Genomic DNA, 19,134 nt, shown 5'->3' on the forward strand with positions numbered 1-19,134 from the left:
TCTATTTATAGGCACCTCAACTTACAATGTATGGTTAGGATTTGTACAAGTGTTCTCCATCCAATGGTGGAGAACTTTCTAGCCTAAGGAACTAGAATTTTCCCACCTCCTTTGTGGAGGATTCTAGCTCTTTGGAGAACTCTAGAATTGTCCTCCTTCCTTAGATATTTACAAAGCTTTTCTAGAAGCTTCTCTAGAAACTTCCTTGACCATCTTTGTTTCTAGAGGTTCTAGAACATATCTAGATTCTCTTCTAGTGTAGAGACTTCTAGGCCATGGACTAGGTCTTAGCCCAATGTCTAAGTCCATGGGCTTGCAAGTTAGGCCCGTGGGCCTTTGTTGGGCGGGCCGTGACACTCTCCCCCGCCCAAGTTGGCGACGCCTCGTCGCAACCTTCTTGGAGAACTTCACGTATATGGCCTCGCATGAACGCCTGTATAGCCTCCTCCCGTGTGAAGTAACAACGTCCATTGTGCCACAACTTGAGTCTTCCATGTCTCTCCTCGTATGGGCCAGTGTGTTGGCGAGCCTTCTCCTTAGACACCTCCTTTAGGGACTTGTCGAGCACTAACTCCCCGTCTTTGAAGCTTGTCGGTCGCCTTCTTTTGCTAGCCCTCCTCTTTCTCTTCTTCTTGGTCTTATCTTTGCAAGACCGGCCCACATCCACCTTCCCCTTAGGTGGTGATTGTTTGTGGATCCCTGATGGCCTGATGTCCTTACATCCATCAAGAGTCTTCTTAGTAGGCCTTGCTTCTGCATTTACAAGGCCGCCTTCCTTAGCTCCAACCGATACGTCGAGAGTGGAGTCTTGGAGCTTCTTTCCCTCTTTCTTGAGTCGAATCGCGGTCAAGAGCTTGGCACCCTCCTTAGTCCCTGACACCGTGGGGACCATGCATGGAGCACCTTCCTCCATGATGCACACCGTGTTGATGAATGGCATGGGTATAGCCTTAACCCTTCTAAGAAAATCCATGCCAAGCACCACTAGATAGTCATCCATGGGCACCACCGACAGATCCAAGGTGCCGCTCCACGTCCCCATCCGCATCTCGACCCCTCGAGCTATGCCTTGTATGGGACGAGCTTGGGAGTTAACCGCCTTAAGCCATCCTCCCTCCTTGGAGACCTTTAGTCCAAGCCTCTTTGCCTCCTCCGTTGAGACAAAGTTGTGGGTAGCACCTGTGTCGACCATGACACGTGTAGGCTTCCCGTTCATCTGCGCCTCCACGTACATCAACCCCTTCGTGGAGTAGTGACCTTGACCTCCGTCTTGGCCTTGATAGCACCAAGTCGCATTAGGGAACCCATACGAATCGGCTCTTCTTCTTGACTCTTCTCCTCGAGTAGAGCACTTAAGGCCTTCCTCTTTGGGCGCCCCTAGCCCAATGTGGCCCATCACACAAGAAGCACTTGTCCTTGGGCTTGAACTTATCCTTCTTGTCAAGACGAGGCTTACCCTCCTTGCCTAAAGAGGGTTTGCTACTACCTTCCTTGGGGTGATGAGCATCAGAACCTTGGTCTCCCCCACCATTCTCCCCATTGCTCTTTCTTGGCCTGTCTTCTCTTTGGAACTCCATCAATGATTCTGCCGCTGCTATGGCTGAAGCAAGGTCTTGCACACCACGGCGTTGCAGCTCTTGTGCAGCCCAGTTTTGGAGACCATCCATGAAGTTGAATAATAACTCCTCGTCAGTCATACTCGGGACATCGAGCGCAAGAGTGGTGAACTCTTTGACATAGTCCCGAATAGACCCAGTATGCTTGAGCCTTTTGATGTTCCTTCTTGCCAAGAAGGTAGCATTGTTGGGATAGAATTGCTTCTTTAATTCCTTCTTGAACTCATCCCAGGAGTCTATTGTGCACGTACCTCTTTCTATGTCGGCATGTCTCCTTCGCCACCATAGAGTTGCTGTGTCGGTGAGGTAAAGTGTTGCGGTCCGCACCTTAGTCGGCTCGTCCTCGAGTGCCATCGCCTCGAAGTACCTCTCCATGTGCCACACAAAGTTGTCGACTTCCCGCGCATCTCTCTTCCCATCGAATGGCTTGGGCTTTGGTACCTCCACCCTAGGTACCTCACGCGAGGTAGTGGCTCCCCGCACGCGCCCTCCTACACATTGCCCAATCCGCTTGTACCTCATCGATGCGAGCGTCCATCTTGGCCAATGCTTCCCATACTTGAGCCTTGAAGCTGGCAAACTCTTCCTGTTGGGCGTGCATTATGGTGTTGAGAGTGGTTTGTAGGGACTCCTTGAGCTCCCCCATTTGGCCCACTAGCTCCTCCTTGAGCTCCATCATGTGGCCTTCGAGCTCCTCCCCACTTTGCTCCACAACATCGAGGCGCTCCTTCACCTTGGCCGTTGCTAGCTCCACCCGAGCTAGGCGTGGCTCCATAACTCCACTAACGTCCACAGACTTGTCCTTGCCTCTTCGCCTCTCCTTGGTGGGAATGGCCTCCCTCCCACGGGCTTGCTCACTCACCATCATGTCTAGCACTTCCGATTCGTTAGCCATGATGTCGAATCTACAAGTATCTTCCCTCGCAACCGAAGCTCTGATACCACACTTGTCACGGCCCTAGATCTTACTAAGCAACCGCACCGGCACTTAGCACTCACTCTAGCACTAAGTCAGCCTTTCACCAACTCTAGCAAGGGACTTGGGAAGAGAACTTAGAGAACACTAGAGAGACTTTGAAAGAATGCACTTGAATTGCTTGAAAGCTTTTAGTACAAGACTTGATAGCTTGCTTGCTTGATTGGGTGGTTGGTTGGTTGATTGGTTGTGCCTTAGCCAAATGAGGCCACCTCTATTTATAGGCACCTCAACTTACAATGTATGGTTAGGATTTGTACAAGTGTTCTCCATCCAATGGTAGAGAACTTTCTAGCCTAAGGAACTAGAATTTTCCCACCTCCTTTGTGGAGGATTCTAGCTCTTTGGAGAACTCTAGAATTGTCCTCCTTCCTTAGATATTTACAAAGCTTTTCTAGAAGCTTCTCTAGAAACTTCCTTGACCATCTTTGTTTCTAGAGGTTCTAGAACATATCTAGATTCTCTTCTAGTGTAGAGACTTCTAGGCCATGGACTAGGTCTTAGCCCAATGTCTAAGTCCATGGGCTTGCAAGTTAGGCCCGTGGGCCTTTGTTGGGCGGGCCGTGACAACGCGCTCATACTTTTCAAATTCGAAGGGTAAGAGGTCACTTCTCGTTAATTAGAAGTATCGACCCCCCTTCTCTGGATTCTTATTGCCCCCAGTACCGGGGTGGTCCATTGCCCATCGTGTGGCTGTGGCACCAACCATGTATGCACGGTGGGGCCCACTCGCACGATGGGCACTGGTACTGGGGGGCCATACCCCCTCCTCTTGCAACACCATCTACCACTTCCCCTTCTTATTTGGAAGGAAATAAGACCATTACAAATGCCATAAGGACTAATCAGGAAATAAATGAACTGTTAACTATTTTCTATTATCTGCAGATCTATTCGAAGGAAAACAGGCTACAACGTCAAAATTCATCCTTACCATCTCACGAGTCAGTGTATCCACGAGTAAATTGGCCAGTCAAAATCACCATAAGAACAAAGTAGATGCGAGCATAGATCTGCCAAATTCAAGTAAGCCATGGCCAATCTCTACCTACCACTCACACTTCAAGAACTCAGCTTAATTTTCCTGTCAAAATTCCTTCTGCATCAATATTTAACGAAACCTCTTTAACCTGAAAGCCAAAAAACCAAAATAAGAAGAAGATAAACCACTGCTAGTGACGCTAATTCTGCTACAAACAAATGAAATCAAGCTGTGTACTTTAATTTGCTTCAAATTTCTGGTGTCATTTCTACCACTGATCAAGTTATTCACCATCACACTGGTTGCCATTGCATCTGGCCTCTTCTTCAATCCCTGATGACCAAAATAGCATAGTATTACTTGGGTGACATTTGCAGTGAATGGGATTGAGGAAAAGAGACTTGATTTATAGGGTTTGATTGGTTTGAACAACTGCATAACTGGGTATGGATCAGAGATGATAAAACAAGGTTGGGTTACAGGTTCCAGAAGTATACCTTAATTTCCAGCAATAATTGAATCACGAATTAAATAGAGAGACAGGAATTCAAGGACATTGAAGAAGAATAAGAGCCATCCTCTCTGCTCCAGCTAAATAAAAAATAAATAAATAAAATTAGTCCAAAACACCAACACAAGAGACATTCGTATTCTTTATTGATCTAATTCAGAAAAACCAAATTTCTCATGAGAGATGAAAGGGTTGCGGTTATTGCAAATTTGGTGGACGAACCAGTGTTTCTCACCGTACCCCCTCATACAATTCCTCTTTGATTTCAAATCTGGTGGACGAACAGATTTACCAAAACCCTCCTTTCATTTCGAATTTTTTCCAAACCTCGCCGCTGCGGTGGTTGTTGTTGCCGATGCTTCTGCTGCTTCTTCGGATTTATCTTAATCCTTGCCATTCTCCTCGGCGTTGCCGCCCTTGTCTTCTACTTTGTCGTCAAGCCCAAAACCCCAAGCTATTCGGTCGATAAACTCTCCATCAAAGACTTCAATATGACCCAACTGGCGACTTCCAGAAATCTCTAATCCTTTAAAAAACAACAAAATGCTTGAGACCAACTGAACCTAGAACAGCAGAAATCCATCAATCAATCCAATGCACACCGAAAAAAAAAAAAAATTAACAGGAAGATTCTTCTTGGATCAAAAGGAGAAGAGCAAAAATCTATTAATCAAATTGAAATTCTATTGATTAGAATAGTACAGAAGAAGAAGGAGATGTACCTCTATCTTTTCTTCTTATACACTCGATCAAAAGAAAGATAATTCGACTCCTCCGACAGTAGAAAATTGAGAATTGCGGGAAACTATTGTGAAAAAATTTCCATCCAAATATAAAATTGGGATGGTCGGCAGTATTAGGAAGTGTAGGATATTTTAAAGAGAGAGGAGATAAAAAGGAAAGTAGGAGGAATTTTTTTCATGTACGGTTCCTGACCGGTGCAGTTCCCAGTTCCTCCCACAAGAGGAGGGTGGATCTCGAATTTTTGTTGTGTATGGTTCCCAATGCAGTTCCCTAGTTCCTCTCACAAGAGTGGGGGTGGGACTCACCTGGGGCGTTTGACCGAACAATCTGCCCAGGTGAGGTCCACCCTCCTCTTGTGAGAGGAACTAGGGAACCGCACCAATCAGGGAACTGAAGATGATAATTGTTCGATGGATCCCACCTGAGTCACTTGATCGAACAGTCTACGTTGGGTGGGTCCCACCTCCTCTTGTGAGAGGAACTAGGGAACCGCACCAATCAGGAACCGTAGACGATAACAATTCAAACTAGGAGAGAGAGATATATGAGGAGGAGAATGTGAGAGATGACAGGAATAAGGAAATTAATTTTTAAATGAGTAATTGAATATTTAAAAAAATAGAAAGGGTACCAATATTTTGAAAAAAAATTTAAAAAATGGAAAAAATATATAATAAAAAAGATAAAGTAAAAGAAGGATAGAAGGTTCAAGTGAAAAAATAACCACAAAACATGAGTTCATGCACTTATATATATATAATAATAGTATGATATGAGGAGGAATTACAATTTAAAGATGCATGGCAGAAATTGCTTAATGACTATGGAGTGGAGAATCATTCATGGTTGCATCGTACATATGGACTAAAATATAAATGGGCAAAATGCTATATGAAAAATACCATCAAATTCGGCATGCGGAGTACATAGTTTAGTGATAGTTTGAACAAAGAATTGGAGGATTATTTAAAATCCAGTTTAGACATCATGCAATTTTTTAAGGACTTTGAAAGGATTGTAAATGATAAGCGAGCTAATGAATTAAAAATATAGTTTGATTCAAGAAACAAGCTACCCAAAAATATGTTTTCTATGTAACCTGTTATGAAACAAGTTGGAGAAGTCTACACTCTAGTTTGGACGTCGTGCAATTTTTTGAGGACTTCGAAAGGGTTGTAAATGATAAACGAGCTAATGAATTAAAAGCTTAGTTTGATTCAAGAAACAAGCTACCAAAAAATATGTTCTCTATGTCACCTATTATGAAACAAGTTGGAGAAGTCTACACCTTCAGTTTTTTTAAGGATTTCAAGAGCAATATAACTTGCTTGGTGTTTGCTACATCAAATTCTGGAATGAAAGTAAATACTTACGTGAATATTTGGTTGGTATTGTTGATTTAGAATATGATTACAAAGTAAGTTATAATCCATATGAGCAGCATCTGGTTAATTGTAGTTGTTGTTCTCTCCCGCTATCTATGGATACCATGAGAAAACCAAGATATATATCGATTTTGTTAGGGTTTCATAGTAGTGGTTCCCTCCCGCAATTGATTCTAACTTAGGGAGAGGATCCTATTGTATTTGTGTCGCGCTTCTTTCGGCCAGTTTCTTTAATCCTTATAATATATTTTTTGATTCTTAATACAATTGATCTTTCTAGCTAAAAAAAAGGGTAAAGTACACGTAACCCCTATAATGCACCCAATATTCCTCATACCCCCTAAGCTTCTAATAAGTCCACGTACCACTCCTCAATATTCCACGTGCCACCTCTGCTTTACCCCCTAATGCCATTTAAGTCCACACCAGGTATAAAATGCTAAAAAATTATCAAATTACCCTTTCTTCTATCTTTTCTAAATTCTGAAAAGACTTAATTGCCTTGAACTATTTGGTAAAATTTGAAAAGACCAAAATGCCCTCATTTTCTCCGAATCATCATCTTTTTTTACATATCCAAATACCCACCACCACCACCACCACCACCGCCGCCGCCACCCACCATTCATCATCAAAGCCTTCTTCTCCATCTTCTTCACCTGCTCATGTAAGACATGGAAAATGTCGAATAAAATGTACGAACCACAGAATTCCTTTCCGACAATTAGATCAGTTTTAATAACAGGTTTTTTTCTCGAAAAGGATTCGTATTGCATACTTCTTAATGCATCAATGACAAGGAAACTGAAACAGAATAAACATCAATGGCAAGGGAAAAAAAAACAGAACATTCAAAGCAGATTTAAGGACTTTATTGCAGAAGAAAAACTCATTTCCATAAAGCAATCGGTGTTTTACCTGACAAAGGTTAACATCTGAGGCCCAAGACACCCTTTTGATTTCTGCGATCCCCGCATATTAACAAGACAAAATCTTGCACTTCTTCCCGCTTCAGTTCTCGATAAATTAGAATAATCAGATAAAGAGACTTTATGATCGAGAGCAACTCACGATGATTCTCGATTCAGTTGTCAATAAGTTAGAATAATCAGATGAAGAGGAGATTTTAGGATCGGATACGAGAACCTTATCGAGGTCACGATAATCTAGAAATTCATTCCAAACCCTAATCTACAAATGTAATCGGATCTTTTTAGTAATTTATTGAAAAAAAAACCTAATTTTCAATGGTTTGCTTTACTTAAAAAAACGATGAGTGCAGTCATATAGTGAAGAAGCCTTTGATGACTGGTTGGTGGCGGCGGTGATGGTAGTGGTGGTGGGTATTTACATTGTAAAAAAAAAATGATGATTTGGGGAAGATGAGGGTATTTTGGTTTTTTCAAAATTTAGCAAATAGGTCAGGGCAATTAAGTCTTTTCAAAATTTAGAAAAGATAGAAGAAAGGGAAATTTGGTAATTTTTTAACATTTTATACCTGATGTGGACTTAAATGGCATTAGGGGGATAAAGCAGAGGTGGTATGTGGAATATTTAAGAGTGGTAGGCGGACCTGCTTAGGGGGTATGAGGAATATATTGGATGCATTATAGTGGGTACGTGTACTTTACCCAAAAAAAAATGATTTAACTGCAACGACAAGAAATAGGAACAGGTTTTTGTACAAGGTCGTGTAAACATTTAGGATGTGAGATGTATTACAACAATAAATAAACACGCTGAAAACGAAACCACAAAATCGTATTGGATTAGGACTAATGGAGAGAGAGAACCCGCTCTCAATTATGAGCAAGCAAAACACCGCAATAAACACGACCTATGGTTTCTAAGAGGAACCCAAAAATCGCAGAACATGAACCAGATATGCTTGTAGCAGGAGGGTGTCGATTCCAACGATAAGCCGAAGAAAGTATTTAGTTGGGTATATAGATTACCTTTCCCACTATCTTTCATTCAACAATAGATTACCTCACCGGAGAGTGTTCGGATCCGTCACAGGAGAGTATCGATTCCACCGGGGAAGTAATAGGGAAGGATTCAGCATAAGAAAGTGTCAATTCCACCGAAGATGAAACCGAAAATAAGCAGAGGAAGAACCAATTAGGATTTTTGAGAGCAACCCAAAGTTCACAAAGGCTGGTCTTCACTTCAATCAGTCACAATGATTAGACAAATGTACGTTATAGCAACCCAAGATCGCAACGGATCCTTGCAGAGCAAGGAACAACCTAAAGATCACATATATAGGAAGATCGTTAGGGACGAAGAGTGAGGAGCAGTGGGATCAGTGAGGATGTGAAAGTAACAGAGGGCCTCACCCCTTGGGTATTGAAGAGAATGAGAACGAGAGAATAGAAAGTGACAAAGGGGTTTAAGTTTGACTCCGGTGGGTTAGTCGAGGATCCGCTTCCGGGTGAGTCGAAGAAGCTTGAAGTGGTTCATTTAATTCCTACCATCGTTTTTTTAAAGGACATGTGTTTACCAATGAGGACCTCACTGCGCCTCACTAGTCGCCTCACTAGTAGAGATGCTCACGCTGGAGAGGGTTTTAATTCCACAAAAGCGGACCTTGGGAGACCTTGGAAGTACTCCTTGAGATCAGTGGTGTCATAGGGGTGTTAGTAACCCCTTTGTCAGGCTCAGCCCAACCCTAATTCACCCTGATTGAGCTAGAGTGGGTCCGGCTGGCCTTAGTTGACCCTATATTTTGCCATTTGTATCCTTATATGCACTAAAACAAAGAAAGAAAATGAAACATCACCAACACCGATCATTCTTCAAAAAGAAGTGTTAACCTTGTTATAATAAATCAATAAACATGACCAGTGGCGTGGATGGTTTAAAAACTTAAAGTGTGGTTGGTGTGTGTATGTATTTATAATTTATTTATATACATTATACTTAGGGTCGATCGGGCTGCACCAAGCTGGCCCAGATTGACCCTGTATTTTGCAATTTGTTCCCTATTTGCACTATAAAAAAATGGGAAAATGAAGCATCACCAACACCAATCATTCTTTTAAAAAAAAGTGTTGACCTTGATATAATAAATCAAGAAAATATAGACGAGTGTGAATGGTGTAGACTGTAGATATTTTATCCAAAAAAAAAAAAATGTAGACTGTAGATAAACTAAAAAAAAATAAAGTGTGGGTAGTGTGTGTATATATTTATAATTTATTTATTTGCATTATACATAGGGTCGATTGGGCTAGGCCGGGTTCAGCCCAACACCTTAGCCCAGACCCGACCCACCCCAGCCTATAGGCTAAAAATGTTAGCTCAAACCCTGTCCAGGCTCAGGGTGGGCTAAGGCAGGTTTGGGTGGACCGGGCCAAATTGACACCCCTAGGGATTATCATCTTCTCCAATTCCAAAAGTGTGACAATGCGGCAGGACTAGGTAGAAATGTTGACACATGGCAGCTGCTGCATCCAACGAGCTCATCAATATGGACAATTTGCGACAACTACCAGGTGTCGAGATGATGCAGTGCAGCATTGACAGTACAAGTCGCCAAACTCATCGGAGGCAGCTAGCTTTTTAGTTGTTCTATGTAATTAATGTCCTATTGCTTCGTTCCTCATGAAGCTTTACATTTCTTCCCACATATGGAATATTGGAACTGCAAAAATCTAGCTCATTTTATGGCAATAAACAACAATAACAACAACCTTGATTAATTATCCTTAATTACATAGTAGAGCTATAAATATAAATCAACTTAAATTTTATAAAATTTAAATAATTAAATCAACTCCTCTCCTTCTTGTTTGTTTCTGAATGTTTCTCTGCAACCTGACGCTTGATATCTTGAACAAAGAGTGAAATGTTGAGATAAGAAGAACCCCCATCTTCAACTGCTTTCCTTGCTATCTCCCCAACCTCTCTCGCTTTCTTCCTTATCACTTCTCCTTCGTCTCCACCATCCATTAACAACCCTATAGCCTTCTCAACCTCTTCTCCCTTCACATACACCCCAACCTTTTCACCTTCTCCGATGTTAACAGAGATGTCCACACCAACCCTTACTCCAATCCCCAAAATCTGCACAATGACCTTCTCGTTATAGAATTGATCTCCAAACATTGGCCATGTTATCATAGGCACACCTGCGCTCACCCCTTCCAGAGTCGAATTCCACCCACAATGTGTTATGAACACTCCCACCGCCCTATGCGACAAGATCAACACTTGTGGCGCCCAGCCCCAAATCAAAAGCCCTCTTCCTTTGGTCTTCTCTTCGAATCTTTCTTCCGATAACCATCTCTCAAACTCTTCTGATGGTTTATTATTGTTGCCTTGTTTGATCACCCATATGAATGGGTGGTTTGATCTCTCCAAAGCTAACCCAATCTCTATCAATTGTGAAGGAGCCAAGGGACAGAGGCTTCCAAGACAAACGTAAATGATAGACTCTGTTTCTCTTGAATCCAACCATTCCAAGCATTGATGAGGATCAATGGCTGCTTTATTACCTCTCTCAGCCTTATCTGAAGCTTCCTTGTTGTATAGTGAAACAGGGCCAACACACCAAACTTTCTTCCCCATAAGCTTCTGATACTCATCCACATAACAAGTTTCCAATTCGTAAAAACTGTTGATCAACACACCATCTGATGTTCGCTCAGATTCTCTCATTTGTATTCGATATTCTTGGAAAGAGGATTCATCGTCACAAACAGTTCTCAGTAGCTGATCCTTTGTTAGCTCGATTCGATGTGGCATGCCTGGAACCACAAATGGCTCCGAATCGGATTGGACACTTTCATGTGGCTTGTAACGGAGTAAGTTTTGGTTGCACAAGAGACTGAAGCAACACATACCATTGAAGTAAAACCTTGGAATTCCAAACTTAAGAGCCGTATGAGATGTCCATGGAAGAGCCATATCGGAGATTAAGCAGCTTGGGTGTGGTTCCATTTCTTGAAGTGCTTGTTCTAAGGCCGGTTGGAGCATGCTCGCAGCTTCGTAGAAGTTTTTGATCATTTCTCGTGAGGGGAGATTGTCGAGATTTTCACACCCATCTGGTAATCCAAATTCTGTAGATGGGAAACGAAGTTGGAGAAGTCGGATTCGAAGGCCAGATTGGGTGGCTCGATCAATGATGGATTTGAATCGAAAAACGTTAAGTGGGGTAGTGACGATAGTGACGGTAACGCCTTGTTGGGCTAGCAATCTGGCTATGTCTGTCATTGGAATCATGTGGCCTTGAGCCATCAAAGGAATCAGAATGAAGTGAAGCGCATGGTTATCATCAATGTAAGAAGCCATGGGATCGAGTTGTAAATCTGGAAGAGAAATTATGAGAGTTTCAAATTCGGTGTACTTAAAAGACAGTATGACACAGAGATGCGAGAAATTAATGGTTTCAGATGGATCCCCTTAGTAGTATATATACATATATAGAACAGTAAACGGTCATCCCGGTTAGGCGACTCAAGCCTAAACGGTAGGCAGTACTCACCGATTTATGGTCGCACACAATTTTTGTCTATTTAGGTTTTTGAGCCTGGTACGGCAAGAAAAGGGGAGAATAAATTGCCTATTTAGGTTTTTGAGCCTTGTACGGCAAAAAAAAGGGCAGAAAAAGCTACACGTGGAAAAAATAAACACATTTATATTCGGACCATCAAGTCACAATCGTGCAGTAGGAATGTGTCAAAACCCAATCAAAAGCTGGTCTGATACATGGCATTCCAAAAAGACCTCTTTATGGGATGAAGAAAGAATGACTAGTGTGGCAAGTGTTTAATGTAGGAATCTAGGCATCCGCGGATGAGTGATCAATCGCTCAATACTTCAATCCAACACGTATAGTAATTGACCAGACATGACAAGATAAACCTACCCTCTTTATCCCCTCTAGATCCCTGTCCGGGCCAGTCCCCTGTCCCTTAACAAGAGGGTGCAATGACCACTCTACTCCTGTTGGAACACTCTGTGCGGGTGGGGTCTTCCCCCGCCACCTTATTAGAGAAATTGGGGAACTAGGTCGGGCAGGGAATTAGAGGAGATAATTTACCCCTTACCCTTGACTTCCAACCCTTTCCTTGGTCACTTTTTGCAACCATTTCTCAATTGATTCACTCAGTCTCACAGTCAATGTTGTAGGTGACAAACCAGCAATTCTTTGCATATCTGAATAACTGGTTCATCACTTACAGCATTGCTTGCAATTAGAAGCTTCAATTGGATCAAAATCCCTAATTTTAGGGTAGGGTTGAGGGCATTGTTCATGGTAATTGAAGATGGCTTTCCAATTTTTTTGAGGAATTTTTCTGGGTCAAGTAGCAGGGTAGTTGAAGGATTGGGATAGCACATTTAAGGTCGTCTATTTTCGAAAAGATCTTGAGAAGCTTCAGTTTAGCTTAACCCAATTGAGGATTTGTGTTGTAGGGATTTAAATTGCCTTGCAGAATTGCGGATGATCATGGGTGCAGGAGAAGAAGAAGAGAACATTAATGTCATTTTACCCCATCGAGGTTATATTGGTCATAAAATGACTTCAACACTCCTAGCATTTGCAACTAATGGGGATAGTTAACGGAAAGGGTTTTAGTAATTAACTAGTTTGCAAAGCAAGGGAGGTATGTGTTATTTTTCAAACCTCACGGGAGAAAATGTAATTAAAGCAACGAGTAAATTACCCCAAAAAAATGCTCATGGTTTTGCTTTATAGCATTGGGTAATTATAAAAAGGTGGAGGTTTATAACTTAATATATAATGTCGGGAAATAGACCTACTTGGGCCCGTGTGGTACATTATCTCTGCATGGAAAAAATCCTCTCCAATTCCCTAAAAGTACAGTTCGGGCCCTAGAGCTCAACACTTGGAGATGTTAAATCCAACAGTTCCGAGCTCGACAAGAAAAAAAAATAACAAAAAAAAAGGACAATTTCTTAGGTCTACTAGATAAAAACTATTACAAGATAAGTAGATTTCAAATTTGATTTAAATCTATTACTTTCCATTTTAAAAAAATTTACTCAATCCCCAAAGTTGGTTAAGAATAAAATAAAAGCAAACTTCCAAAATTATCCCTAAAACTGTTTTAAACCATGATGGAGGAAAATAAGAGGGAAGGGCGCACAACTTTCTCCACCTTTATTCTTTTTAATTGTTTCTCTCAATCTTTTCTTTTCTTTTTCTTTTTTTTTTTGACCGAGTTTCCTTCCACCCATTCACCGCTGAGCCAGAGGGGGCGGTGATAGGTCTAGCGAGGGTATTGAAGGGTATTTTGGAACATACTAAAACGCTAGGATGGTGGGTGAACCATCTTTTTTTTTTTTTAATACGAGTTTCTATTGTTTTCTATTCCAACAATTAAGGTGTACTTCCCTTTGGACATGACGCTATAGTTTTGTTTATGAGGGGTACTCCAATAATTAAGGTGCACTTTCATTGGATTTCACGGTTTTTAAAACAGTTAAATGAGGTTGGGGCACTTTTGGAAGTTTGTTTCTACTTTATTCTTGCATGGCATGGGTACTTTGGGGATTAACTAGTAAATCTTTTAAAATAGAAAATAGTGTGTAAAACAAATTTGAAAACCTACTTATCTTGTCATTTGGTTCTTATCTAGTGGATTTACGAAATTTGTCCAAAAAAAAAATTGGGTCAATTGAGCTCGACACCGTTGGATTTAGCATCTTCCATATGTCGACCTCTCAGCCTTGAACTACACCGCATTACATTTTTAGGGAATTGGAGAGGATTTTAATTCATCTCTGCACTCAGAGCCTCAGACATAGGAGCAGGTGAAATGATCGCCACAACCCAAAAAAATTTTGCCTTTACATGGGGGGCATGGCGGTCATTTTACCCACCCCTATGTCTGGACGTAGATGCAATGCACCATATGCATCCAGAGAGCGTTCTTTCTCCCAATATCCTTACTTTATAAATAAAGAGTGAGATTGACAAACAGAATTGCGTCTCTAGAATTCTATTAAGAGGAGGAAATAATAAATTTTTTAGGGTAAATTACACGTCATCTCCTAGTTTTCAAACAAAACTCAGATCATGCCTTGGTTTTTGAAAAAACTCAAATCACCCCCTGGTTTAGAACCCAATATGACAAATTAGTCTCTACCATTAGTTTTATGCTGTTAAGTGATGATGTCGGCTAGTTAAATAAATTTAAATCCCTAAACTACCTTTGACCAATGTTGAAGATGAAGGAAGGGTAGTATTATAAATTTAATTTTAATGTTTTAGTACAAGGCTAAATTAGTCTTTTCACACCAATAACGAACAGCAGACTAACACTATTACCATAGAGGGGGTGATTTGAGGTTTTTCAAAAACCAAGAGGTGATCTGAGTTTCGTTTGAAAACCAGGGGATGACATGTAATTTCCCCTAAAATTTAGAAAAATATATATAATTCCTTATCTCCTTTTTTTTTTTTTTGGTAAACCCTTATCTCCTTTTACCTTCATAGAAAAGCCTACCCGTTGCATAAGGCTAACTGTGACCACTACACAACAGAGCAATATTAGAAGTTGCCCAAATCAGCCCTCAATCCGGATCCCCTCCAACTACTTGGGTGTCCAACTCCTCTCCAACCACCCATCCAATGGTTAGGAGTAGTTAGATATGCATCCCAACACTAGTCAACACCTGGAGATGCGTGTCCAAATCTTCTCTATCGTTGATTAGGTGAGTGGAGAACACTTGGAGTTGGAGTTGGAGTTGGAGTTGGAGCTGGAAAAGATCGTTTTCTCTTCATAGTGTTTGTATTCACAAAGTACTTTAATAGATGGTACTTCACAAGCGTTTTTAATTATTAGTCTCTAAAAGATTCAAGTGTCACATCACGACGGCTTTCAGTTGAGGCAAAGTCCTCTCACATTTTGAATTGCAGTATCCATGGGTTTTAGTGCATTGTATTGGAATGGGTATCGGTCAATCCAGAAATCGATATGAAATTGAAATGGTATCGGCATGGATTGACCGTATCAAACAAATTTGCCCTGATTCTCCTTTAAAAATGGGTTTTTGAACCATTTTACCCTTTGTATGTACTATGTCAATGATACAGTATCGACAAGATATTAGGATCAATCACTTGGAAAATCGGTATGTTACAATACCAACACCAATACCGATACCGATACCTATACCTCAAACCATGGTATCAGTGCAGTTGCTGTGTCTTTTGAACCGAGATCTGATACTCGATGAACCATGAATCAAATGCAAAAGCATTACACTATTCAAGGAGGGCATGCTTTATCCTTACACGATACAATTATTATAAAAATAAATCAACTTGAATAAAATTTTAATAAATATATTAAAATCTCTTTGATGTCACTTCAAATCAACTCCTCTCCTCCTTGATTGCTTCTCTACTACCTGATGTTTGATATCTTGAATAAAGAGTGAGATATTGAGATGAGAAGAACCCCCTTCTTCAACTGCTCTGATTGCTATCTCCCCAACCTCTCTTGCTTTCTTTGTTACCACTTCTCCTTCCTCTTCACCATCCATTAAAATCCCAATTGCCTTCTCAACCCCTTCTTCCTTCACATAAACCCCAAACTTTTCACCTTCCCCCATCTGACAAGAGACATCCACACCAACCCTTACTCCAATCCCCAAAATCTGCACAATCAGTTTCTCGTTATAGAATTGATCTGCAAACATCGGCCATATTATCATAGGCACACCTGCACTTACCCCTTCCAGGGTCGAATTCCACCCACAATGTGTTACGAAAACTCCCACTGCCCTGTGTGACAAGATCAACACTTGTGGTGCCCAGCCTCGAATCAAAAGCCCTCTTCCTTTGGTCCTCTGTTCCAATCTCTCCAATTCTTCTGACGGTTTATTGTTGTTTCCTTCTCTGATCACCCATACAAATGGGCGATTCGATCTCTCCAAAGCCAACCCAATCTCAATCAATTGTGAAGGAGCCAAGGGACATAGGCTTCCAAGACAAACGTAAATGACAGACTCTGCTTCTCTAGAATCCAACCACTCCAAGCATTGGTCCTCATCAATGGCTGCTTTATTACCTCTCTCAGCCTTATCTGAGGCTTCCTTGTTGTATAGTGAAACAGGGCCAACACACCAAGCTTTCTTCCCCATAAGCTTCTGGTACTCATCCACATAACAAGTTTCCAATTCGTAAAAACTATTACTCACCACACCATCCGCCGTTCGCTCAGCTTCTCTGACTTGTTTTCTGATTTCTGTGATAGAGGGATCATCGTCATGAACACTTCCCAATAACTGAGCCTTTGTTAGCTCGATTTGATGAGGCATGCCTGGAACCACAAAGGGCTCCGAATCGGATTCGACACTTTCATGCGGCTTGTAACATAGTAAGTTTTGGTTGCACAAGAGACTGAAGCAAGACATACCATTGAAGAAAAACCTTGGAATTCCAAACTTAAGAGTAGTATGAGATGTCCATGGAAGACCCATATCGGAGATTAAGCAGCTCGGGTATGGTTCCATTTCTTGAAGAGATTGCTCCAAGGCTGGTTGAAGCATGCTTGCCGCGTTGAAGAAGTTTTTGATCAGTTCTCGTGAGGGGAGATTGTCAAGATTCTCACACCCATCTGGTAATCCGAATTCTGTAGATGGAAAACGAAGTTAATTAGAGAAGTCGGATTCCAAGGCCGGATTGGGCGGCACAATCGATGATGGATTTGAATCGAAAAGCGTTAAGTGGGGTAGTGACGATGGTGATGGTAACGCCTTGTTGGGCTAACAATCTTGCTATATCTATCATTGGAATCATGTGGCCTTGAACCATCATAGGAATCAGAATGAAGTGAAGCTCATGGTTATCAATGGAAGAAACCATGGGATCGAGTTGAAAATCTGGAAGAGAAATTATGAGAGTTTCAAATTAATGGTTTTAGATCCCCTTTAGAAATATATAAATACAAGAGTGGATCACATGAGTTTGAAAATTAGTGAAGTAAGCGCTCACAACGCTTTGAGTAGAAAATTGTATCTGTTTGTGACTATCTACGATGCACCTTTGAGAAATGGTGATTCAATAAGCCAGATTCTTGATCCCCAAATTCCCAGGCTCATTGAAGGATGTCAATGAGCCTTGTACGGCAAGAAAAGGCTTACACATGGCAAAATAAACACATTTATTTCTCCTGCAACTCCACCTACCTCATCATTTTTTCATGTGACCCCACCCACCCCTACTGCTCTAACTTAACCCCCTACATTCGCTCCTTACACACTGCAACCGATCCCTTACTGCAACGAGGATATATTGTTCTGCATCGATGTCGGTCATGAATCTTTGGTGAAAAGGCGAGTTTTGAGCCCAAAAGGTTGACCCATCACGAGATTGGATTTAATAAAAAATAGAGTCCTGTTGGAACAAAATAACATGGGCAGAAAATATAAGACTAGAGATATGACAAGTAGTACGGTTCTAAAATATCCTTATAAAAAGTACATCAATACATGTCTTCTTGTGTAACCCAAACAGTAAATAGTAGAATTCACTTGAATCAAACGATGCCCTCCTTGAGATATTTAGATGCCCCAATTCTGTAAGATAAAACAACTCTCTAAACACATAGGTTACAGTTCCAAATGAGATTACAAAAAGAGTCCAAAGGCTATATTCATTAACTCATTGACGCTGAGAAACTATGATGGAGAAGAAAACATAAAGTATAATTGCTTTTAAAGATGTTTTCAAAAACAATTGTTAGAGAATGAGCAAGACCTCCTCTCTTCACATAAGAGAAGAAGAGACACTACTAAGGGATATCTCCAAAAGATATGCCCCAAAACATGTCTTTTCCCATAAAGCTTGTTTGTTAGCCGTTCAAACAAGTCTTCCAATAGACACTCATTGGCTATTTAGGTGTATATTAGGAAAGGATTTAACCTTCTAACACATCCAACAAAAACATATTTTGATTTTAAAAACAATTAAAATTCCAACAATTTCTCCTTTTGTCCATGCCAAACCCGCAATAAATCTTGAGCATCGTTTTGCTTTCATGGCTCTTGGCCAATCCACTTCTTGGCTATCCCCAACTTCAAATTTTGCTTGCTTTCATTTTGTTCCATTAGAAATTCAATGTGATCTTCGCATAATTTTGTGGAGGTTTAATGGTTCTGGCATTGGCTTTTCTGCAATCGCGACCTTGATGTTTTGTTTTGTCCTTTTTATTATATTCTTGGTTAATTGGTTATCAATAGCATGATTTGAACTAAAGATTAGAACATTTGATGCGAATCACTAGATTATCTTTTCATTTTGTTGGGTGTTTCTCAAAGTATCTGAAGTTTGATCAACTTGTCGATTCTCTGCACAAACAGGTTCCCTTGCGCTTGTCTATTCTTATCCAATTCCAATCGGAATTAAGAAGAATCCTTGAAAAGTTGTGACCGATTGATGCTTATCCGAATTCCGAATGGTGATTCCAAGTGGGATCCATTCCTAGGAAGGAAGGTGGGTGAAGAGGGAATGTCTTCACCCACCACTTACAATATACATGAGATTTGATAATTTGGGACCATTTCTTCAAAAAACCATTCTACACATAGGCATACCAAACCATTTCTCATTCCACACTCTATTATGTCTAATGTTTATGGAATAAGCTCGAAGTGGACATGGGTCTACCAATGAGGGCCTCACTGCACCCCACTAGTATATGCTCATGCTAGAGAGGATTTTTAATTCCACAAAAGCGTACCTTGGGAGGCCTTGGAAGTACTCCTTGAGATCAGTGGTGATAGGGGTGTTAGTGGGCCGGGTTTTTTAAAACCCCAGCCCAACCCCCTTGTCAGGCTCAGCCCAACCCTAGTTCTCCCTAATTGGGCTAGAGTGGGTTGGGCTGACCCTGGTTGCCCTATATTTTGCCATTTGTGTTCTTACATGCACTAAAAAAAAGGGA

General features: G+C 41.1%; 2 protein-coding genes across 2 annotated transcripts; both read right to left on the reverse strand.

Moving 5' to 3' along the window:
• Window positions 1-9,988: 9,988 nt before the first annotated feature.
• Window positions 9,989-11,509, reverse strand: LOC122650085 (UDP-glycosyltransferase 73C3-like). Its single transcript, XM_043843386.1, has one exon. The coding sequence runs from the start codon at window positions 11,507-11,509 to the stop codon at window positions 9,989-9,991; it is 1,521 nt and encodes a 506-aa protein (XP_043699321.1).
• A 4,044-nt stretch (window positions 11,510-15,553) lies between these two features.
• On the reverse strand, window positions 15,554-16,672 carry LOC122650450 (anthocyanidin 3-O-glucosyltransferase 4-like). The gene has a single exon (XM_043843863.1). It carries the CDS (start codon window positions 16,670-16,672, stop codon window positions 15,554-15,556), a length of 1,119 nt encoding a protein of 372 aa, XP_043699798.1.
• Window positions 16,673-19,134: the final 2,462 nt, after the last annotated feature.

The sequence above is a fragment of the Telopea speciosissima genome, chromosome 2 (assembly GCF_018873765.1).
Source record: "Telopea speciosissima isolate NSW1024214 ecotype Mountain lineage chromosome 2, Tspe_v1, whole genome shotgun sequence".
Taxonomy (NCBI): domain Eukaryota; kingdom Viridiplantae; phylum Streptophyta; class Magnoliopsida; order Proteales; family Proteaceae; genus Telopea; species Telopea speciosissima.